This window comes from Bufo bufo, chromosome 3 (genome assembly GCF_905171765.1).
Source record: "Bufo bufo chromosome 3, aBufBuf1.1, whole genome shotgun sequence".
NCBI lineage: Eukaryota > Metazoa > Chordata > Amphibia > Anura > Bufonidae > Bufo > Bufo bufo.
The window spans coordinates 138,903,565-138,929,265 of record NC_053391.1 but is presented as its reverse complement, the minus strand read 5'-3'; the positions used below and the strand labels follow the sequence as shown (position 1 = coordinate 138,929,265).

Below are 25,701 nucleotides of genomic sequence, written 5' to 3'. Positions count from 1 at the left end.
GCCCTTCTGAGAGAAATATTTCCTCCCGGGGACCTTCCATTGCAGTGTGCCAATGGCCACAAATTTTCTAAAGGCCTCCGAGTCCACCAGTTAATATGGCAGTAGTTGGCGGGCTAGCATTTCCGACAAGCCAGCGGTCAACCGTTGGGCAAGAGGATTATCCGGCGTCATTATCTTTTTTCGCTCGAACATTTAGGCCATGGAAGCCTGCCTTTTTCCAGATGAACGCGACGACGGCACGGTGGAAGGTGGAGTGAAGGACAAATGGGAGGAGAGAGGAGAAGAGGCAGGACGTGGAGCGCCGGGAGTGAGTCTTTGTGGGTTCTGACGGTGTTGCTACCACTGGGCTCAGTGATGGGAGGCCAGGTGCCTTCTTAAGGTGGTCATCCTTAGGTGAGTGTTGGGCTTACCGCGACTTATGCGTTGACAGCACAGGCTGCAGATGGCAACACTATTGTCAGCAGCGGACACGTTAAAAAAAGCCCACACTGCAGAGCCATGTGCCGTCCTGGGAGCGCCAGATTTGACCGTGCATGGTGGATGGCTCGTTCCAGATACATTAGCAGTCTGCTTTTTGCCTCCTGTGCTCTGTAAGTTCTGCCTGATTCTCCTCCTTATCGTCTGCTCTGTCTCTCCCTCTGAACTCCCCTCCTCTTCCTCTCTTGTGGGCACCCATGTGACATCCATAGACACGTCATCATCGTCCCCTTCACCACCACTGATATTAGAGATCTCGGAGTAGGCAGCAACAGCGGGGACCACCCTCCTTGGGCTGATCTGGGTACTGTCGTCAGACTGCTGGGTGGCGACCATTGATACCTCCTCTTCCTGATCCAATGCCCAGAATGGCTGCGCATCAGTAAGGTCTTGTAATGGATGGGAAAATAATTCCTCTGACTCGAGCAGAGGGGATATGGTGGTGGTGGTGGTGTCTTTGGGGGTGCACACAGCAGAGAATGAAGAGGGTGCAGATAGAGAGGATGAGGAGGGTGCAGAAGTGGAAGGCTGAGTGAGCCACTCAACTAACTCTGGTGCGTCCTTTGATGCAATCACACACACCTTCTGAAACTTCACACTTAGGGCACCGGCCTGGTGCACCTGTCCGACCCATACCACCCCTGCGGAATGGCTTGCCTCTTCCTCTGTCTGTCATTTTCAAAATGACCCTGTGACAAAAGTCCCTATAGAAGAGCAGTATTTGTGGAAGAAGGTATATCACACCCCTGCTTCAATCAGTTTTTTATATCACAGGTATATCACACCAGAAGAAATTATTTGTTCCAATGGTTTTTGTCACTATCTGTAGCTGAGGTAACGCAGCAAAACCGCACACAAATGCTGCACTACCCAAATGCACTATATAGAAAGTATATCATTGGTATATCACACCCCTGCTTCAATCAGTTTTTTTTTTGGGGGGGGGGGCAACTGGTATATCACACCAGTAGAAATTATTTGTTCCAATGGCTTTTGTAACTATATGTAGCTGAGTTAACACAGCAAAACCGCAAACAAATGCAGCACTACCCAAATGCACTATATAGAAAGTATATCATTTGTATATCACATCCATGCTTCAATCAGTTTTTTTGCGGAGCAACTCGTATATCACACCAGTAGAAATTATTTATTCCAATAGTGTTTGCCCCTCTGTATAGCTGTAGTATCGCAGCAGAACAGCACAACTGCTGCACAATACAAATGCACTATAATATACTTTCTACAGCCCTGATCAAAAGTTTAAGACCACTTGAAAAATGGCAAAAAAACATATTTTACATTGTTGGATCTTAACAAGGTTCCAAGTAAAGCTTCAATATGCAACAAGAAGAAATGAGAGTAAGACAAAACATTTTTTTGAGCATTCAATTAATTGAAAATAACAATTAAACTGAAACGGCTGTTTTTCAGCTGATACAAATTTTAGGACCACATGCCTTTAAAAGGCCAAATCTGTGCAAAGATGTGGATTCATTGTCATTTTATGTCAGGTAGTCACACGTTGTGATGGCAAAGGCAAAAAAACTCTCCCTTTTTGAACGTGGTCGGGTTATTGAACTGCATAAGCAGGGTCTCTCACAGCGCACCATGGCTGCTGAGGTGGGACGCAGTAAGACAGTCATTTGGAATTTCTTAAATGATCCTGAGGGTTATGGAACAAAAAAGTCAAGTGGAAGACCCAAAAAAATTTCATCAACACTGAGCTGGAGGATCCAATTGGCTGTCCGTCAAAACACTGGAAGATCCTCGACTCAAATTAAGGCCCTTACTGGTGCTGACTGCAGTTCCATAACCATCAGATGACATCTGAGACTGATGGCCTTCAAAAACAAAAAACGTCTTCAAAGACCTCGTCTCCTTGAACGCCACAGAACTGCTCATTTGGACTTTGCAAGAGAGCACCAAACATGGGACATTCAAAGGTGGAAGAAAGTTTTATTCTCTGATAAGAATTTTTTTTACCTTGATGGTCCTGATGGTTTCCAACGTTACTGGAATGACAAGCAGATCCCACCTGAGATGTTTTCTACGCGCCACAGTGGAGGGGGCGCCATAATGGTCTGGGGTGCTTTTTCCTTCAGTGGAACAATGGAGCTTCATGAAGTGCAGGGGCGTCAAACGGCCGCTGGCTATGTCCAGATGATGCAGAAAGCATTCCTCATGACTGAGGGCCCTCGTCTGTGTCGTAACGACTGGGTTTTTCAACAGGACAACACTACAGTACACCATGCCCGCAGGAGAAGGGACTTCTTCCAGGAGAATAACGTCACTCTTTTGGCCCATCCTGCACGTTCCCCTGATCTAAATCCAATTGAGAACCTTTGGGGATGGATGGCAAGGGAAGTTTACAAAAATGGACAACAGTTCCAGACAGTAGATGGCCTTCGTGCGGCCGTCTTCACCACTTGGAGAAATGTTCCCACTCACCTCATGGAAACGCTTGCATCAAGCATGCCGAAAACGAATTCTTGAAGTGATAAACAATAACGGCTAGCTACTCATTACTGAGTTCATGTTTGGAAGTTGGATTTCTGTTTTGGGGTTTTTTTTGTTTTTTTTGGAGGTGTGGTCCTAAACTTTTGATCAGCTTAAAAACAGCCTGTTTCAGTTTATTCGTTGTTTTCATTAAATTGAATGCTTAAAAAATGTTTTGTCTCACTCCCATTTCTTCTTGTTGCATGTTGAAGCTCTACTTGGAACCTTGTTAAGATCCAGCCATGCTAAATATGATTTATTGCCATTTTTCAAGTGGTCTTAAACTTTTGATCAGGACTGTATGTTAGAAAGTATATTATAAGTATATTACACTACTCAGTAAGTGACACTTATCAATAGCACGCCTATACCAGTCTTTAAAAGAACTTTTGTGGCCCTATTAGCTAGCGTTTTGTGTCCCTAACAGTTTGTCCCTGCTCCACACAGCAACCTCTCCCTACACTGGCAAAAGACTAAATGTAAAATGGCAGCCAGATTGGGTTTATTTATAAGGTAGGGGTGTGTCCATGTGCTAAAACGTCTCAATTGGCTGTCCTGTACCACCTGATGGATGTGTCATGGGTCAAAGTTCTTCACAATGTAAAAGAATATGGTGCCAGCGGATATCGCCATATGTTCGACCGTTCGGTAAACCGTGTACGAGCAAAGTTCGGAGCGAAATGACCGCCGGGCGAACCGCAAGGCCATCTCTATTGACAAATACTAGTTTCATCAGCAACTATTTACCAAGCACAGATAACTTTTCCTGTTCCCCCACGTGTCTGCTTTCCCCTGAATTTTGGGTACTTTTACATCTGTAGCAGATGTCATTCCGTCTTTTATAGAATAGTGTTAAGGAATAGACTAACAGGGAATATTTGGAAGAATATTAATGAATGATTTAGATTTCAATTAATCAGCATCAAGAAATGAAGCAAATACAGTCATTGTTATTAATGTTCTGCTGGATACATCGATAATATAAGAATATTTCCCTTTGACGTACATTTATTTGATAAATTCTCTTTGAAATACTACTGTAACGGATAGATGAGTGTGAGCAGTCTGCACTGGGAATTAATTTGTTTCCAGCATTAAAGTAAAAATAATTTATCATTAGATGAGTTGATGATGTACAGGACAAGCCATGATAACAGCAGATTAACATGATGAAGGATCTTTCAGGATTTAATAGGATCTGCCTATTATCCAGGAAATATATGCATATTTCTATTATGTGGCAAGCCCTGTTCTAAATTGCTCTTCATTTTTTAACTGTTGCCTTTGCTTGGTAAATCTGGATTAAGCAGCAAATCACCATTTTTCCTAGAAGCGATTTCTCAAAAATAAAAGCAAATAACCTCAGAAATTAATTGGTTTGTGCAATTGCTACACTAAAGATCTGAAAGGAAGATAAGGTAATTAATCAGAAAAAGTAGCTTTTGTAGCGTGCAATTATTAGTAGAAAAAGTACTGTTGGAGGAGGGTTAATTGGCACTTGTGAAGTCATTTAAATGCTCAGGGATGCAGGCTTAGTTCTATACTAAAATAATGAACTTAATACAATATACTTATGTATATATTGCTGTTTTTTATGTTTATAGCTAACTGGTTTAATTTTTCAGTTTCTTAAAAGTATGACTGCAGTAAAATGCAATACTGCAGGATCTGAATAAAATATAAAGGTTTTTAGATGCCGGTCTTTTACTGTACTGTAGCTTTGTCTTCTGACATGTTCTCTTTAAATGAACTGACAGATACTTTCAAATGTTTATTTTGCCACTTTTGCACTGTTTTAACCCCTTGACGACCCAGGACGAGAATGCTCATCCTCAAACGCCGGCACTTAGCGCTCGAGGACGAGCGCTCTCGTCCTGCAGTCGTTCCTCCCCCCGCGTGCGGTCCCCCCGGTCAGAAGCACAGATCCGGCGGTTACTGACAGCCGGATCCCTGCTGCATCCACCAGCATTGACGATAATGCTGTTGCCGGTGGATTAACCCCTCATATGCCGCGATCAGCGCTGACCGTGGCACATGGGAGGTTTGCGCTCCCTCACCTCATGCATCGAGTCCCCGCGCTGCTGTGGCGGGGACTCGGTTGCCATGGCAGCCCCAAGTAATGCCAAGGCTTGGGGCCTTTCATGTACCTAAGCCTAAGAGGCCCAGCCCCCAGGCTGAGTCTCCTAGGCAACTGTTAGCGTCTTACAGTGTAAGACACTAACAGTTCAATACAGCACAATACAGATGCATTGTGCTGTATTGAAACAAGGATCAGACCCTGTCCCATAGTGGGACAAAAAATAAAGTGAAAAAAAAGTTAATAAAATTAAAGTTTTACAAAAAAATTAAAAGTTTCAAGTAAAAAAAAAAAAAGCGTCCTTTTCCAAAAATAAAGTAAAGAAAATAGGGAAAAGACATATAGACATATTAGGTATTGTCGCGTCCGTATCGACCAGCTCTATAAACATATCACATGACCTAACCCCTCAGGTGAACACCGTAAAAAATAAAGACTGTGCAAAATAAAATAAAAATTGTCACCTTACATCACAAAAAGTACAACAGTACCAATCTAACCGTCACCTCATCCCGCAAAAAATGAGCCCCTACCTGAGACAATCGCCCAAAAAATGAAAAAATATATGGCTCAGAATATGGAGACACTAAAACATCATTTTTTTTGTTTTAAAAAAGCTGTTATTGTGTAAAACTTACATAAATAAAAAAATGTATACTTATTAGGTATCGCTGCCTCCGTATCGACCGGCTCTAAAAAAATATCACATGACCTAACCCCTCAGATGAACACAGTAAAAAATAAAAAATAAAAACTGTGCTAAATAAACAATTTTTTTAGCACCTTACATCACAAAAAGTGTAATAGCAAGCGATCAAAAAGTCATATGCACCCCAAAACAGCGCCAATCAAACAGTCATCTCATCCCGCAAAAATCATACCCTAACCAAGATAATCGCCCAAAAACTGAAAAAACTATGGCTCTTAGACTATGGAGACATTGAAATATGATTTTGTTTGTTTCAAAAATGAAATCACAGTGTAAAACTTACATAAATAAAAAAAAGTATACATATTATGTATTGCCGCGTCCGTATCGACCGGCTCTATAAAAATATCACATGACCTTACCTCTCAGGTGAACACCGTAAAAAAAAAAACGGTGTAAAAAAGCAATTTTTTGTCATCTTACATCACAAAAAGTGTAATAACAAGCGATCAAAAAGTCATATGCACCCCAAAATAGTGCCAATCAAACCATCATCTCTTCCCACAAAAAATTAGACACTACCTAAGATAATCGCCCAAAAACTGAAAAAAACTATGGCTCTCAGACTATGGAGACACTAAAATATGATTTTGTTTGTTTCAAAAATGAAATCATTTTGTAAAACTTACATAAATAAAAAGAAAATGTATACATATTAGGTATCGCCACGTCCGTGACAACCTGATCTATAAAAATACCACATGATCTAACCTGTCAGATGAATTTTGTACATAACACAAAAAAAAGGTGCCAAAAAAGCTATTTCTTGTTACCTTGCCTCACAAAAAGTGTAATATAAAGCAACCAAAAATCATATGTACCCTAAACTAGTACCAACAAAACTTCCACCCTATCCCGTAGTTTCTAAAATGGGGTCACTTTTTTGGAGTTTCTACTTTAGGGGTGCATCAGGGGGGCTTCAAATGGGACATGGTGACAGAAAAAACAGTCCAGCAAAATCTGCCTTCCAAAAACCGTATGGCATTCCTTTCCTTCTGCGCCCTGCCGTGTGCCTGTACAGCAGTTTACGACCACATATGGGGTGTTTCTGTAAACTAAAGAATCAGGGCCATATATAATGAGTTTTGTTTGGCTGTTAACCCTTGATTTGTAACTGGAAAAAAATATTAAAATGGAAAATTTTCCCAAAAATTGAAATTCTGAAATTTCATCTCTATTTGCCAATAACTCTTGTGGAACACCTAAAGGGTTAACAATGTTTGTAAAATCTGTTTTGAATACGTTGAGGGGTGTAGTTTCTTAGATGGGGTCACTTTTATGTAGTTTCTACTCTAGGGGTGCATCAGGGGGGCTTCAAATGGGACATGGTGTCCAAAAAAACTGTCTAGCAAAATCTGCCTTCCAAAAACCCTATGGCATTCCTTTCCTTCTGCGCCCTGCTGTGTGCCTGTACAGCAGTTTACGACCACATATGGGGTGTTATTGTAAACTACAGAATCAGGGCCATAAATAATGTGTTTTGTTTGGCTGTTAACCCTTGCTTTGTAACTGTAAAAAAAAATATTAAAATGAAAAATCTGCCAAAAAAGTGAAATTTTGAAATTGTATCTCTATTTTCCATTAATTCTTGTGGAACACCAAAAGGGTTAACAACGTTTGTAAAATCAGTTTTGAATACCTTGAGGGGTGTAGTTTCTTAGATGGGGTCACTTTTTTGGAGTTTCTACTCTAGGGGTGCATCAGGGGGGCTTCAAATAGGATATGGTGTAAGAAAAAACAGTCTAGCAAAATCTGCCTTCCAAAAACTGTATGGCATTCCTTTCCTTCTGCGCCCTGCCGTTTGCCTGTACAGCAGTTTACGACCACATATGGGGTGTTTCTGTAAACTACAGAATCAGATCCATAAATAATGAGTTTTGTTTGGGTGTTAACCCTTTCTTTCTTACTGGAAAAAAAATATTAAAATGGAAAATCTGCCAAAAAAGTGAAATTTTGAAATTGTATCTCTATTTTCCATTAATTCTTGTGGAACACATAAAGGGTTAACAACGTTTGTAAAATCATTTTTGAATACCTTGAGGGGTGTAGTTTCTAGAATGGGGTCATTTTTGGGTGATTTCTATCATGTAAGCTTCACAAAGTGACTTCAGGCCTGAACTGGTCCTTAAAAAGTTGGTTTTTGAAACTTTCTGAGAAATTTCAAGATTTACTTCTAAACTTCTAAGCCTTGTAACGTCCCCCAAAAATAAAATGTCATTCCCAAAATGATCCTAACATGAAGAAGAGATATAGTAAATGTAAAGTAATAACTATTTTTGTAGGTTTTAATATGTATTATAGAAGTAGAGAAATTGAAACTTGGAAATTTGCTAATTTTTCCTATTTTTTTGCAAATTTGGTATTTTTTTATTAAAAAAATTATTTTTTTTTACTCCATTTTACCAGTGTCATGAAGTACAATATGTGACGAAAAAACAGTCTCAGAATGGCCTGGATAAGTCAAAGCGTTTTAAAGTTATCACCACATAAAGTGACACTGGTCAGATTTGCAAAAAATGGCCTGGTCCTGAAGGTGAAAATGAGCCCGGTCCTTAAGGGGTTAAAGGTGTCACTGAAGACCTTTAGTGGTGACAACATAAAAACATCATTCAATATTAGGGCGCATTCTCATGAATGTAGTTTGGTTCCCCCTCTGAGCCGCATTCACTACAATAGGGCTGCAAAAGATGTGTGCTGTCCACATCCGTTGCTCCGTTCCGTGGCCTCGCAAAAATTAGAGATAATGTCCTATTCCTGTCCCTTTTGCGGACAAGAATAGGCATTTCTATAATGGGCCGCCAGTTCCATTCCCCAAATTGCGGAAGGCACACGGGTGGCGTCCGTGTTTTGCAGATCCGCAATTTGCGGACCGCAAAACTCATCATGATTGTGTGCATGAGCCCTTAGGCTGAACCCCCCCCATTTTTGTAGGGGTTCATGGACTTCTTCCGGGTACTATGGGGATTCTTTAGATACTAAAGAATCCTAGTAGTATTGCAAAAAAAAAAGGCTGGAAAGTAGGAAATTTGTAATTTTAAAGGGAATGTGTCATCAGAAAATTACCTATTGTTTAAATCATACATAATCTAGTACATGACAACCCTTTTACTATCAAAGCTAGAACAGCCCTGTCCAGAGATCCTTCCATTCATTGCTCCAATTGTTCAAGCTGTCATCTTAGGGGACATATCCTTTCTCAGGGGTGTGTTCTTTCTGCTGTGGCAGTTGAAGGATGGAACTGAGCATGTGCTTCCGTGTCAGTGAGCAAGACAGAGAAATTAGAAAAAGGGCAAACAGCAGGTGGCGCTATTCAGATAGATTTCATTGGATAACTTGTATTACATGCAGTTAGAAAAGTATTCAGATCCATTTGCTGGTTTGGAAACTGTATAATATATATTTTGTGGGACAACTACTTTAAGTAAGGGATTACTGTGATTTTTCATTTTTTTATATGATTTTATTATATATAACATTTAGTGCTCTTTTCAAGAAAATCTTCCTATAGCTTAAGGTTAATCTCCACTTTGTAGAACTTCATAAGATCCTGCCCTAAATATCAGTGAACTTACAGTTTGACAAATAGCTGCAAAGTGATGCAAAGAAATGTATTATAAAAAAAAAAAAATACTGTTAAGCCACTATCACTGATCCATATTTTACAAAATAGGGATATTATACTATATACCAAGCCTGGCTCACATTAGCCTGTGTCCTAAGCATGAATAGATATTCCAATGACTGCCCCCACCCTCCATTCTCCCATTTATTAGCACATAAAACATAAGATAACTTTCATCCACCAGAAGTTTAGTATTTTTGTTGGCAGCATAAAAGCAAGGGCAATTTGCAATCAGAAATACTGCATATTGTAAAATGTCTTTATTTAACTTTTCTGGGAACTCCAAATTTTGATTAAAAACGTGAAGACTTGCTTTACTTACTACTGGTAGAATATTAAGACTACTCCTATCCATATTTAAAAAGGTTCTTTTAAGTAAAACACTAAGTAATATTTACTTTATGCTCAGAGCTACCCTCTGGGTTTCTTGATGCTACTAATGCTAGGCTCCTCAAGGCAACATAAAGAAGGGAGCAGGGATGCGAATTGCATTCTCCTCACTCATGCAAATTATTTTCCCTGAAAGGAAACGCAAGTCTACACAACCATGAGCTTACATAATATTTCATAACATTCAGGGGCGTAGCTAAAGGCTCATGGGCCCTGGTGCAAGAGTTCAGCTTGGGCCCCCTCCCCTTCACTCAGCGCTGGTGCACCTAGCTTTTCTGCTGCCCAAGGCAAATATTGAAATGCCCCCCCCCCCTTCCCTCCAGTCCTACTGTTTAAGCGGTTGTCCTCTTTTTACTACTGATAACCTATCCTCAGGATAGGTCATCAATATCAGATCAGCCGGGGTCCTCCGGCACCCCCGACGATCAGCTGTTTGAAGAGAGGGCAGCGCTCATATGAGAGCTGGTCTCTCTGTTCTCTTCTCCTGCTCACCGTAGCATACAAAAAAAAAAGCAGACAACCCCTTTAAACTTACTTGGAAAACTTTAAACATACAGTACTTGGAAAACATTACATACAGTGCTACAGAACATACAGGGTCATACAGTGCCACATACCTCTTACATCCAGTGACTGCTCTTCTCTGATGTAGACATTCTCTTTCCTCTTCTTCTCCTGTCAGACCAGACCGCGCCTCGTCTCTGCAGAGTTTAACAAACAGACATATTACTTTCCTACTTTTCCATCCTCCTCCTCACCTTCTCAACACCTGCCACCCCCAATACTGTGTCCACTGTGCTCCCAAATACTTTCCTGCAGAAACAGTCCCCCTGAAAATAGTGGTACCACATAGTGCGTCAGTACAAAAACGCCCCTTTATATTATGCGCTAGTACAAAAAAATCCCCCCTTCCTTTCAGATCAGACCCCCATATAAAACCCTAAATGAGACCCCCCTTTCTCAGACCAACCCCCCTTTAGATCTCTATGTCAGACCTCATATCAGACCCCGGTTTTAGACCTCCATGTAAGACTCCGACCCAATATCAGACCTCAGATACGACCCCCATTAGACCTCCAGACCCCATATAAGACCCCCATTAGGCCTCCAGACTCCCACTCGACCTCCAGACCTCCATATCTGACCCCCATTAGATCTCCAAACCCCCATATCTGACCCCCATTAGACCTCCAGAGCCCTAATCCGACCCCCAATTAGACCCCCATTAGACCTCTAGACCCCCAATCAGACACCCATTAGACCTCCAGACCCCAGTCAGACCTCTCCAGACCCCCCAGTCAGACCTCTCCAGACCCTCAGTCAGACCTCTAGACACTTCACTCAGACCTCCAGACCCCCCATTAGACCACTTCAGACGCCCAGTCAGACCTCCAGACCACCCCATTCAAACCTCCAGACCCCTCATAGATCACTCCAGGCCCCCATTAGACCTATCCAGACCCCCCATTAGCCCTCTATATCAGACCTCAGATCAGACTGTAAAATAATAAAGTAAATTACCTCTCCTGACGCCACTCTCCTTGTCTTGGCTGTCTTCTCTTCTCAGAGACCGCGCTGTAGTCACCTGACCTCCTGCAGCATCAGGTAAGAGGGCGCTCTGTACGTCCTGATGCTGGAGGCGGCCAGGAGACAGCAGCGCGGGACCTGAGAAGAGCGAGCGGGAGGAGGGGTAAGTACTGTAAAGCACTCACAGCGCTTCTTTCCTCCTCCTCCTCCTCCTGCAGACTAGTGAGCGAAGCATTATGGAAGCGCTTACTAGTATTCCCTTTATAAGATGCATTGCATCTTATAAAGGGAAAAATACAGTACCACTGTCAAGGGGGGCCCGATTGCAACCGGGACAGCTGCGACCCCTATAGTTACACCAGTGATAACATTTAAGACACAGATTTTTTTATCTCATTTATGTTTGAACTGTATTGTCATTTGTATTATTAATAAGGGCAATACTTTTAAATATGCAGCTTTCAAAATATCTTACTAATTGTGTATGCTTCTTAGATGTACAAATAACAGATGGGACAGCCTCAACAAATCTGTTGTGTGGGAACATGCACTGTGAGGTCTAGATTATGAGCTAGTTTTGCTCTTTTAGTCTTTTATGAAAACTTTGATATAGAAGTTTTGAAAATAAGTGTAATTAGTGATGGACAAACATCGGCCGGGACTGTTCGCGAACGCGAATGCGCTAACGCGATTAAATGTTCGCAAACCGCTCGTTCGCGGCAGGCCCCATTTACTTTAATTGCAACCACCAAATACTTACTAGAAGTGCCCAAATAGTCCCACAACATGGACAGTGACATACCAGAGGGGGATCATTTGCAGAAATTCCCACAAAAAATATGTATTTTATTCAGGGTCCATTTTGATGCGTCTTAAAGGGAAACTCTCAAAAATGTGCCCTGCTGGAGCCTAGAAAAATTTTATTTTAGGCCATGGGAGTACAGGCCCAAAAAATTGATAAAGAAGATGAGGGGGGTGCAGAAGCGGAAGGGTGAGTGAGCCATGCCTTCGCAAATGCCTTCTTCAACCTCCCATTTAGGCTCCGGCCTGGTGCACCCACCCGACCCTACCACTCCTGCGAAATGGCCTACCTCTTCCTCTACCTTTCATTTTCAAAATGACCCTGTGCCTAAGTCCCCAGAGAAGAGCAGTATTTGTGAAAGCAGGTATATCGCAGACCTCAATCAATATTTGGTGTAAACAGGTATATCGAACCCCTTAATCAGTATTTTACGAAAGCAGGTATTTTGCAGCTCTCAATCAGTATTTTGTGGAAGCAGGCATATCAAACCCCTTAATCAGTATTTTGTGGAAGCAGGTATATCGCAGGCCTCAATCAATATTTGATGGAAACAGGTATATCGAACCCCTTAATCAGTATTTTGTGGAAGTGGGTATATCTGTAGCGGTGGGGAGTGGGGGAAACCCCACACCGTGCGGTGTCAAAGGGTAAAAGAGGATCAGCCTGGCCAAAAGGAGTAATAAGGGAGCAGGTCACCTCCTACAGCGCCCCTAATCCTCTCCCTGACTCCTCACTGCATGAGCGGACCCCGATGGTAGGACGACTCATACTCAGGATTCCTAGAGACCCTAAGTTGCAACCGCAAGTGTGGCAACAGTGTCACAGCGCAAACAAAAGGCCGTGACACTTCCACCCCTCAAAGCCCCCCCAAAAAACCTAAACAGAACACCCAAAAAACAACAGAGCGGGGGGGGGGGAGTAACAGGATCAGCGTCAGTGCAAGAAAGTCTCTCAAAGACTGCTGCCAACCCCGGGAACCACCTAGAAACCAGTGAGCCAGCCACCATACAGCTCAGAGAGACCGTACTGAACACTGTGTCCACCTCAGACCCAGTTCACGCAAGGTCGCTGCCAGCAAGTATTCCCAACCAGCACACAGCCAGTACACAACAGGAATGCAGCCAGCACACAACACAAATGACAAAACCACTGAGACATGGAAAAGGGGAAGTAAGAAGATTCAGCGTCAGAGCAAGGATGTCTCTCTAAGACAGCTGCCAGCCCCTGGAGCAACACACAGGAACCAGGGCACCAGCCACCAAACAGCCCAGAGAAACCGCACTGAACGCTGCGTCCACCTCAGACACGGTTCACACCAGGTCGCTGCCAGCATGCATCCCCAACCAGCACACACCCAGTACACCAAAGGAATGCATCCAGCACACAACACAAGCACCTGAACCACTGAGAAATGGACGAGTAGAAACGCAAACACCAGTGACAGTTCACACCAACTGCAACCAACTGTCACAGGGAACCGCACTGATAACAGCGTCTCACCTTTCACCCTCCCTCCGGAGGATAAGCATGCGCGGCAGAAAATGGCAGGCGACACATGCTGGGCCCTCTTCCGAAGGCTCCAAGCAAGGAGCCTTTGTGGCCATACTGTCATGGTGGGGAGTGGGGGAAACCCCCCAATGTGCGGTGTCAAAGGGTAAAAGGGGATCAGCCTGGCCAAAAGGAGTAATAAGGGAGCAGGTCGCCTCCTACAGCGTCCCTAATCCTCTCCCTGACTCCTCACCGTATGAGCGGACCCCGATGGTAGGACGACTCATACTCAGGATTCCTAAAGACCCTAAGTCGCCCTGGTAATCCCTCACCAAGGAGCAGGGAAGAGACGACCTGTTCATCCCAGTAATGGAGGAACAGGAGTCCGTATCTGAGGCCAGGCTGCAAGGAGAGGGGAACACATACAGCATAAGGAGATGACAGGTAAGTGAAACCAATAACACACTTACCTGCCACAGACACACTGACTGGAACCCGTGCATTAGTGCTGCTGTCCACACCAACATTAAAGGACACAGCACACACCACAAACCACACTGGAACCCAGGACAACCATAGCTGCAATAAACATGAGACAGTGAATGTCTAGCAAACATGCTACCACCAGACATGTAACAACCACCAGACATGTAACACCAAACTAGACATACAAACACCCTGAACATAACCCACTCCATACAAATAGGGACAGGAAGGGAGGGAGACACCAGGATGACATTGATGACCACAAGGGTGGCCCTCACTGGACAGATGGAACACCCTGGACTGGAGCAGAGCTTCAGCACCAATGACAGCTGAAGTACAACTGACTCCAGCCAGGGAGCCACAGGGGATAAAACCCTATTGACCACACCCAGTCAGGGAGTTAACCCTTACAGCACCTGACAGAGGGAGGCTACAATTTAAAGGGGAAGTGCACACACAAGCATGCCAAACCACACGTTACCACCGGCAACAGCATGCGTGGCAACCATGTCACGGCAATCACTCAGAAGGCCGAGACACTGCCACCTCATGCTCTCACAGCAAAAGGCTGTGACAATATCGCAGCCCTCAATCAGTATTTTGTGGAAGCAGGTGTATGAAACCCCTTAATCAGTATTTTGTGGAAGCAGGTATATTGCAGCCCTCAATCAGTATTTTGTGGAAGTAGGTTTATCAAACCCCTTAATCAGTATTTTGTGGAAGCAGGTATATTGCAGGCCTCAATCAGTATTTTGTTGAAGCAGGAATATCAAACCCCTTAATCAGTATTTTGTGGAAGCAGGTATATCACAGCCCTTAATCAGTATTTTGCGGAAGCAGGTATATTGCAGGCCTCAATCAATATTTGGTGAAAACAGGAATATCGAACCCCTTAATCAGTATTTGTGGAAGCAGGTATATCGCAGCCCTCAATCAGTATTTTGTCGAAGCAGGCATATCAAACCTCTTAATCAGTATTTTGTGGAAGCAGGTATATCGCAGCCCTCATTCAGTATTTTGTGGAAGCAGGTATATCGCAGCTGTCAATCAGTATTTTGTGGAAGCGGGTATATCAAACCCTTTAATCAGTAATTTGTGGAAGCAGGTATATCGCAGGCCTCAATCAATATTAGGTGGAAACAGGTACATCGGACCCCTTAATCAGTATTGTGTGGAAGCAGGTATCTTGCAGGCCTCAATCAATATTTAGTTGAAACAGGTAAATCGAACCCCTTAATCAGTATTTTGTGGAAGCAGGTATATCGCAGCCCTCAATCAGCATTTTGTGGAAGCAGGCATATCAAACCCCTTAATCAATATTTAGCATATTTTACATATGCTAAAAATGGGGGTATAAAATGATTCCACCTATATGAAGGATGATTCCACCTACAAAAAAGGAGAAAAAGAAAAGGAAAGGAGGAAAGATTCCACCTGTAAAAAAACTTCTCCAATAAATAGTTCATCCACAGTAGGGCTGCAAGGGTTAAAAATGTGGCAAGTAGTTCATCTACTGTGAAAAAGACCGTATTATGTATTGAAATAAATAGATGTAAGTGCTCCCAATTGTGTAACAATGTGTGATTTCAATGTTCCAGATGAAGTAACATATATTGGAGTAAGTTTGTAAGATTATACAAATCGATGTGTTGGTTCAATGTAGATTCCTTATCTATTCCCGCAATTTTCACAGGTTCCTGCGGTTCACATAGATGGTAGGGCTTGATAGTAATACCCTTACTCACGGTTGCTTGTCCCAGCTAGGAAACAGCCCGGCGGTATCGTGATGGACAGAAGATCGGGAAATGTCTTACGTGTATGCCGCAAGTATTACTGTTGGCATCAGTGTTTAGAGCAACGTGCTGGTAATATTTGTGTCTGTGGCCGCGGCGTCCCACATGCCTACAGCGCTAGCAGTGCTCTAGTCTTCCGGCATCTCCTTTTGGTCTGGAGAAATTGTAGAGGTTGCAGGGTCCAAGTGCTGATATGCTTGGTATTGATTGCGGTTAGTATCGGGTACCGCGTGAATGGCAAAAATTAGAGCGCTCTAAAGGAATCTCAGTATTAGTGAATAGCGTATGGCTGGGGGTCCACCATAAGCGTTTCAGAGATCTCAGTCTCCTTCCTCAGTGGACTGCTGTTTTGAAGGCAACGGGTGGTCACACCAAATATTGATCTGATTTAGGCCTCCTTCACACTTCAGTGTTTGGTCATTGATTTCCATCATTGATTTGTGAGCCAAAACCAGGTGCAAGTCAAAACCACAGAAAAGGTGCAAATCTTTCCATTATACCTTATGTTTGTGTTGGCTTCACTTCTGGTTTTGGCTCACAAATCACAAATGGAAATCACTGACCAAACACTGAAGTGTGAATGAGGCCTTAGATTTTAGTTTTATCCATTTACTTTGCATTTTGTTAATTGCTAAAAAGTAAACTATTCACACTTCTATTTTTGAAAGCATTCTCACTTTGCTGCATTTTTCTGACTTTTCAACACTTGCCTAAATGTTTGTGCAGTAACATAGAAACATAGAATGTGTCGGCAGATAAGAACCATTTGGCCCATCTAGTCTGCCCAATATACTGAATACTATAAATAGCCCCTGGCCCTATCTTATATGAAGGATGGCCTTATGCCTATCCCATGCATGCTTAAACTCCTTCACTGTATTTTCAGCTACCACTTCTTCAGGTACGCTATTCCATGCATCAACTACTCTCTCAGTAAAGTAATACTTCCTGATAATACTTACTGATATATACAGTAGATATATTGTGGGGATTCGCTCTGGTAGTTAGGACTAGCGGATGCAGTATAGAGGCAAAGTACACAGTTCTTGAATCAAACAGTGGTGTTTATTCACACCTTGGTGTATAACAAAATGCAGATAATGTGTATCACAAAATGCAGGAGGCTTGGTGTTTGTTCACACACAAGGAAAGTCTATAAACAATAAAAGTCACCTTTTTTCCTGCGTGTTAATTCACACCCTGTTAGCAGTTCAGCCTCATCAAGTTAATAGGCGGCCTGTTCGCCTTTAGAGGGACTTGAGTCCTCCAGCCCGGCTCAAACCTCAAATCCCAGCACAGCCCTCAGTTCATAGCACACAGACTCCTGAGCTCCACTGTCAGAGGGAGGTAAATCCACCACACCTGGCAGTGCTGGGTGTTTATGCCTGGCAAAACCCAGCCTGGAACATGGGGAGTAGTCACCCACCCAGCACTTTGACTACTCCCAGTAAGAGCCATCCCGGAACAGCTATGACAGCCATGCTAAATCTCACGGTGTCAATTAGCAATTGCTGCTGCTGACACATAAAATACTGACTCTTATTTCACTGAGGTCAGGAACCTCGGTGACACATACCTTCCATCCACGATGATTCCAGGTACCTCTCTTGAGTATCTGTACTCTCACTTTGAGTTATTTAAGCACTTTATGATCTCTCTGAGAGGTATATCTGAGGTCTAACTAATAGTTCACTTGCTGAATTTGGTCGTAATTTGCAGTATGCAGTTAGCAGTAACTATTTTCAGATTGGTTGAGTATGAACTGGTATGGTTGTGTGCAATTTGGATTGCAATATGGAATTTTAATAGTTGCAATTGTTTGTATGGTATTTGTAGTTTGCAATTGGTGGAACTGTAAGTAAACACACATATAACTGGTTTAGTATACAGTTCTAATCACTATATTAACAGTAGGAACCCTATATAATTGTTTTAAATACCTATTTTGGCCTCTCTGCTTCCATAAAACACAGCTCTTAGTGGAGTGAATGTCTGTTCAGCTTCTCTCCTCTGGTGTTATGATTCTAGCAGCTCCTGCTAGGGGGATTTGCCACACAGACTATGTGTGAGGCTGGCTGTTATTGGTCAAAACTCCTGGGCTGCGTGAGGCTAGCTAGGATTCGTCAAGACTCCTGCCCAGCAACAACAGTTTAACGCTATGCTTTCTGTTGTTTCTGCTGTGTCATTGAGCTTACCTCACATCCATATAATGAATCTTAAAAGCATATTATCTTTTCTGCTTCTGTGAACACAATATATAACAGTTTTCTGACATCCAAACATGAAGTCACAGTAAATAACTCTGCTTTTGTCTTTAACACACAAACATAGGAACTGTGGAACTGTATTAAGGTTATTGGCAGGTTTAGCTGTATAAACATTTAAGTTATATTAGCAATTTAGGACAGGTATAAGCTGTCCAGCTACATATAGTATGTTTGTAAAATATATGTCCTAAGATTGGTGATTATCATTGAATCCGATGCTAAGCTGTCTGAGCTAATCTTGAATAAACACACAAAATTCCTTTCTCCCTTTCTCCATATATGCATTCGGAATAAGGGCACATTTCTATAAGCCAATCAGCCTGATTATTATACCAATGCTTATTCCCAATAATTGCCCTGTCTAAAGATATCAGACATTGAGTCAAAGAATCATTGATGTAACACCCAAAATCATTGTGTATGGGCAGCAGATAACTCTGTGTAGATCTTCTGCCTAGAAGCAATAAAGAAGTAATACAACAAAAATTGCCTGGTCTATCAGCCCTTGTAAAGGGGCCTTAGGTTCCTGGATTAATGGCTAATTCAATCTACTCTAGTACTTTGAAAAGTGTTCAATACAAATACTATCTTCATAACCTTCTGGTTGCTGTGTAGTCAGTTTGGTTATTGCTATGGTTGTTTGGCTATGGAGCTGCATTGTACGTGTATATGAATGTATATTTCTTAGATTTGATTGTTAGGTTGCCTAGATTGATTCTCAAAACTTCACAGCAAGGGACGAAATGTTTCAAACTGATAATTTTTTTTTCTTTCTCCCTTTCTTTTCACAGTTTCACTCTGCAGTGAAAAGGATTCAAGTCCACCGGCCGGGGTTCAATTATACATTTGCTCACATTTGCATGTTGAACAATGAGAAAACCTGCATAGTGGATGATATAGTACACATATTAGAGGAACTGAAGGCAGCTCGCTCTTTAAATCGAACAAACGTTGTCATTACCTATCCTATAACACAGTTAAAGGATGGCAGAGAAGTTTACAATGGGCATCAGTTGGGAGGTGTCACCGTGCACAGCAAAGATCGAGTTAAGTCTGCAGAGGCCATCCAGCTCACATATTATCTACAGGCAATCAACTCCATCAATGAAATGGTGGCTGAAAAGTGGGAATCTATTTTCTGTGAGACTGTGGAAAGCTTTCAAAGGTTAAATAGAGAGGTTAAAATGTACCCTTTCACGTCTTCATCTCTAGGTGAAGATTTTCAGAAAACCAGCAGGGTTGCAGAACATTACCTGTTCACAAGTCTTATCTTAGTTCTTTCATTGGCTATTGTGTGCTGTTCCATGCAGGACTGTGTTCGAAGTAAACCTTGGTTGGGTCTACTTGGACTTGTGACTGTCACTCTTTCCACTCTCACTGCCGCAGGGATCATCAATTTGACAGGAGGAAAATATAATTCTACTTTCCTGGGAATTCCATTCATCATGCTAGGTAAACTATTTTTTTATTATTCAAAGTTGCAAGTCAAGATTATGAGACTGATGAGCATGAAGCTGAGTTTTAAAGATTTATGAAAGTCCAAAATGCAGCAACAAAAGCCAGAAGAGTAAAGTGCACCATATTTTCTTCAAGTAAGGGTGGGTTCGCACTAGCGTTATAGCATTCTGTTATAGGTTCCATTTATAATGGAATATATAACGAAAAGCCCAGACGGAATCCAAAACGGAAGCCTTTAAGAGGCATTCCGTTTTGCTCCGTCTGAATAGAAGTCTGTGGGCAAGCATAACAGATCTGTCTGGTTTCCGTTATGCAGGACGGAAAAAAAGTCTTGTCGACAGGACTTTGTTTCCATCCTGCATAACGGAAACCAGTCAGATCCGTTATGCTTGCCCAAAGACTTCTATTAGGACGGAGCAATGCCTCTTAAAGGCTTCCATTTTGCATTCCATCTGGGCCTTCCGTTATATTCAGTTATAAACGGAACCTATAACAAAATGCCATAACACTAGTGCAAACCCACACTAAACTTGTTGCTTGAAATATATTGCTCCATCTCTCGGCAGCATATTATAGAGCAGGAGAAGCTGAGCAGATGATATATCATTTTGTAGTGTATTGATTTTCCACATTAATTTAATTTAGAGAAGCACTAAATATAATGTTAGATACATATATATATAACTGATGCTTATAGGAGAAGCAGCTGCTATAATTCACATATGTCCATTAATATTGCAAGGAGGTTATCAGAACTTGAGATATGTAATGATCATAGGGGCTGAATTTTTTGGACTTCCTTTCCGTAATGCCACTTAGTAAAGGTGCCCATATACATAGGAGTAAAGTTGACTGAATCCAACAATTTTCATGGGACCAGCTGACTATTCTCAAGGAATATAAGCCACCGCCATAGATGTCTGCCACCATCTTTCTGCCCTCTCCCCTATGAGAGCACATGCATGCTGAGCAGAGCCAAGCGTGCACATGTTTGGGGGGAGTCAGGTGAACCTTAACACTGTAGTCTGTATCTCCAAGCTAAAAGTGGTTGCACCCAAGTAACAATAGGTAAATTCAACCGCACAGTAAAAAGTGATTTGGGTGGAGTATATACTGTGGATTTTTATTGTGTACAGAACATTTGCAGTATATAGCAGCACCTGCAGAGTGGATGAGATTTTACAAAATGTCACCCACAACAAAAATAAAAATAAAAAAACGCACATTTGGGGTCATTTATCAAACTGGTGTAAAGTAGAACTGGCTTAGTTGCCCCTAGAAAACAATCAGATTCCATCTTTCAATTTCCAAAGGAGCTGACAAAAATGAAAGATGGAATCTGATTGGTTGCTATGGGCAACTAAGCCAGTTCTACTTTACACCAGTTTGATAAATGACCCCAATAATGTGTGGAATAGAATACACACCTGCAGCCCAGAGTATGTAAATATATGCAGAGGATTCCCACCTCAGATTTTACCCTTTGCAGGGCACAGAGTGAATTCTGCGACATACTCACCGTTTTCAGTCTATTGGATAGATTTATCATAACTGGTGGAAAGGAAAACTGAATTGCCCATAATAACTAATCAGAATCTACCTTTCATTTTCCAAGGAAGCTCTGAAAAATGAAAGGTGGAATTTGATTGGCTGCTATGGGCAGTTTTTCTTTACACCAGTATTGCTAAATCTCCCTCTTCACTTCTGCAATAAAATCTGCACCATTTTGTGCTCATTTTTTGGGCTGTGGAATTCTGGAAGATATAACACAGATGTTCTGCTAAGGACAGCCTGAAACCGATCTTTCCCATGGAGAAGATTAAGAAAAAACTTTTCTCTAAAGAGTTTAGTTGTTTCAAGGAAATGTTGGCTGCGTGGTAGCATTGCTGCTTGTGCACGGTTCTCATTATGTCTATGACTGTCAATTCCCCTGGCAGGTGAATTTTGAATTTACACCCTTTGACACATTGCATCTTGTAACGCTTTATGATCCCTGATCACAATGTCCGATTTGTCAAATTTTTAAAAAATTCAATTTACAGTATGTCTGAATCGATTCCTCACAAGTCAAAGTTCCTCCAATTGGCCTTGCAATTGGTATATGACACTCTGAGGTCTGCTAGGACTTAGATTTTCTTTTAAACCTTTTGCTACCAGCCAGCGCCGGAGTGATGGGTAAACATGGAGCCTGCTCATTGCTTCTCTAACTCCAAAAAAATGCTATAAAATGTGATCAAAAAGTCACACACACTCCACAATGGTATCAATAAAAACGACAGATTGTCACGCAAAAAATTAGCCCCCCCTCTCAGTAGATATAACTATTAAAGAAAAGTTATGTAAAAAAAATGTTTTTTTCAAAGTTTTAATTTATTTTTACACTATTTAGACATAAAAACCTATAAATGTGTGGTATTGTTGTACTCATACTGACCTAGAGAATGAAGGGCACAGGTCAGTTTTGCCACAAAGGGAATACTACAGGGACAAAACCCATAAAACAGTGGAGGAATTGAATTTTTTTTTTACCAATTCCATCCCATTTGGAATTTTTTCCTCACTTCCCACTACATTGTATGCTATACTAAATGGTGGTATTACAAAGTACAACTTGTTCTGCAAAAAATCCTCTCATATAGATATGTGAGCGGAAAAATAAAAAAAATTACAGCTCAAGTGAGATAGGGAAGAAAAATGAAAACGCAAAAACGAAAAAGGGGTATCTAAGGGGTTGAGCTATTGAACACAATGACAACAAGAGAAAAAAATGTCAGCGTGATACTGACATATATAGCCATGTGTAAATGCATGGTTAGCGGTGTTAACAAACACAAACAGTGTTAAAAACACACTCGCCGTCACATGTGCTTTGCTTCTTAATATTAGAAGGCTTTCAATTGACACTTATCGAGGGAAGATTGTGTTTAAAAACACACACACACAGTGTTATGGGAAAAAAGCTGGCTTGTTAGGACCAAGCATCCAAAAACTATGTCTTAACCCCTTAATGACCACTAATACGCCATTTTACTGACGTAAACAAAGGAGGTTTTATCTAAAAAGCTTGCTTTAATTAATCATTACATGTACTTAAAATGGTGCATTAAAAACTATAACGTCCTCCAAAAAATAAGACCTCCTACAAGTACATTGATTAAAAAACTAAAAAGTTATAGCTCTAGGAATGCAATTTTTTTAAAATGTGCATTGTCACTAAGGGGTTAACAGATCCCTGCCCCTGTTTACACACACAAATGTTAATATCATAAGAAACAGTCACTTGTTCTGCTCAAGAGTCCAAAAATGAGGCATTAAAAGGGGCAGAATGCCTACCCATAGTTATACAGGCACAATTGTTAATTGTCAGAATAAACAGTTGCTTTCACTAAACAAGCTTTGAAAAATTCTCTATTTTAATTAACAGCAGTACAGCGTAAATGTGGAAAGGGTGGGGTTATAGTGGCTGCAATAACTGGGCAGTAGTATCAGCACAGCATGGAACAGACAAGGCAGGAGATGTGTGTGCAGATGTTTAGCGGTAGTAGTAATAGCAATAATAGTAGCTGTGTTAAGGTAATAGAAGTGGCAGTAGGAGGATTAGCAGCAGGTAGTAGCAGCTGCAGCAGTGGCAGCCGTATGGTATGGAACTTGACAGCAGACAGCAGCAATGGCATAATGGTGGCGGCAGCCATATGGTACAGAACATAATGGTAAGTGGTGCCATGATGTGGCACTGTCAGAAGTGGCAGATCTATTCATTGCCCACAGCCAGAGGAGTGTGAAAATCCTCTAAGAATCCATGTCCTGTTCATTTTGACAAAAGTGATGTTTTGTACACTGCCAGAAGACACCTTTGTCCATTTGGGTGTCATGATGTCACCTGCTGTGCTGAAAACTCTCTCTAAGATGACACTGGAGGCTAGACAAGACTGAACAGAGAAAGCAAACTGGGCTAGTTTGGGCAATTGTTCCAATCTGCCTGCTCAGTCCATAGGGTCAGGGAGCACAGTATGCACCAGAGAAAGGCCAGAGTCCAGGTAAGACTGAACCAGGGTATAGAGCCAGTATGTCTCAGTTTGTGTCAGCCTGGTGTGACACATTAAAAGATGTCTCCACATCATGTTAATGATGCTGAACTTGCTTCTGCAGATTCTGCTGCTTGTGGTAGCAGATAGAGAGCAAAGTAGGTGACTGGGCGGGGGACGGAGCGTGGCCTCAGACATGCAGGCAGCAGCCGCCTGCAACCTAAAAACTACAGCAGGCTGAAAACAAAGTGTATCCTGGTAATAAGCAACTTGGCTTTCCTTTCAGCAACAGTCAAACATTCCTCCATTTTGCTTTAATAGCAAGGGTATTAAATCATGGATATCCAGTAATCAGATGATATACACCTGATACATCCCTGCTCCCCACTGAGATGATTGGTCATCAAGGACTGTATTGTATTGTCGTTATCAGAAGCAGCCTCTAGCTCTTCTTCTATGTGAGGGATACCACCCCTCGTGCCCGCTTGACGTCAACTACATCAAGCTCACAAGACGCGGTATGGTCCCTGGTTACCAAGATTTGACGCTACGCCCTCCTGGAGGAGCATGTAATGTCAGCTTGGAACAGTTTACACCGACACCTCCTGTCCACGCGGGCACAGAGAGGCAACAAGCTGAGAGAGCCTTTTCACTGCCAAAGTGAACAGAGCTTTCTCAGCCCGGGTACACTGACACCAGCTTCTCATTTGATATAAACCCGGTCCGCTAATGGGATTATATAGGGTGAGAAACCAATCGGCAGTAGCTCATAACTAGGCCGAAACATGGACGTGGGGATTCGTGATCGAGATACAAGACAGCACAAGATTAAATTATTATTATTTCATCGCCTTAAGGGCACACTAGATATAACACTATACACACAGATTATTTACAGTGGTCTGAGATTACGAATATAGGTAGTATAGTACAGGATTACACAGAGTACAAGTGAGTTACCGAATAGATGAATGTTCCTTTGGGTTATGATTAGTCCTTTGCTGTATTCACATATATTATCTTGCACAGAATGGATGTTTTTTTAAAACCAGAATATAACTGCAGTATTTAAAGCTTGTATTGGACTGTCACAAATGCAGCAAAGGCCCCAAATGTAGTGTCTTGCACAAAATGGGTGTTTTTTTAAAAACCAGAATATAACTGCAGTATTTAAAGATTGTATTGGACTGTCACAAATGCAGCAAAGGCCCCAAATGTAGTGTCTTGCACAAAATGGGTATTTTTTTTATAACCAGAATATAACAGCAGTATTTAACGCTTGTATTGGACTGTCACAAATGCAGCAAAGCCCCCAAATGTAGTATCTAGGACAAAATGGGTGTTTTTTAAAAACCAGAATATAACTGCAATATTTAAAGCTTGTATTGGACTGTCACAAATGCAGCAAAGGCCCCAAATGTAGTGTCTTGCACAAAATTGGTGTTTTTTTAAAACCAAAATATAACAGCGGTATTTAACGCTTATATTGGACTGTCATAAATGCAGTGCAGGGCGCAAATGTACTTTTTAGCAAAAAAATAATAATTTGTCCCCACAGAATCTAACAGATTGATTTACTTGGATTGTACTTTACAGAAAAAAATGTGTATATGTCACCCCCTGGGTCCCTGAACTCACTGACCAATTCCCTATATTATTTTTCCTTCCCTTACCACATATGCAGTGCAGGTGCACTTAAAAAATGGGTATATGTTGCCCACTGAACTAAAAGAACTGGGTTAAATGATTGTCCCTGGCACATATGCAGTGCTGGTGCACTGAACTTGCACAAAATGTCCGCCGACGCCCACCAAACTAACAGACGGATAAAAATAATTTTTCTGTGTCACTGGGCTCAGGGCATGGTAAAAAAAATTTGCACTGCACACACAAAACAAAATCGCTGTAGATTACAGAGTTAACAACAAGTTCTGATAACAGATAGATTCTTTCCTATTCTCTCCCTCACAGCAGCAGCATCCTATCCCTACTCTACTAAGAGCAGAGTGACGTGCAGCGCTACATGACTCCAGCTTATATAGAGGCTGGGTCACATGCTGCACTGGCCAATCACAGCCATG

General features: G+C 41.8%; 1 protein-coding gene across 1 annotated transcript in view; it reads left to right on the top strand.

Annotated features, from left to right (window-relative positions):
- PTCHD1 (patched domain containing 1) overlaps nt 1-25,701 on the top strand; it is a 206,360-nt gene that overhangs the window by 39,619 nt on the left and 141,040 nt on the right. Inside the window, exon 2 of the mRNA XM_040421820.1 lies at nt 18,929-19,589. Within this exon, the coding sequence (XP_040277754.1) occupies nt 18,929-19,589 (661 nt within the window). The remainder of the gene's footprint in view (nt 1-18,928; nt 19,590-25,701) is intronic.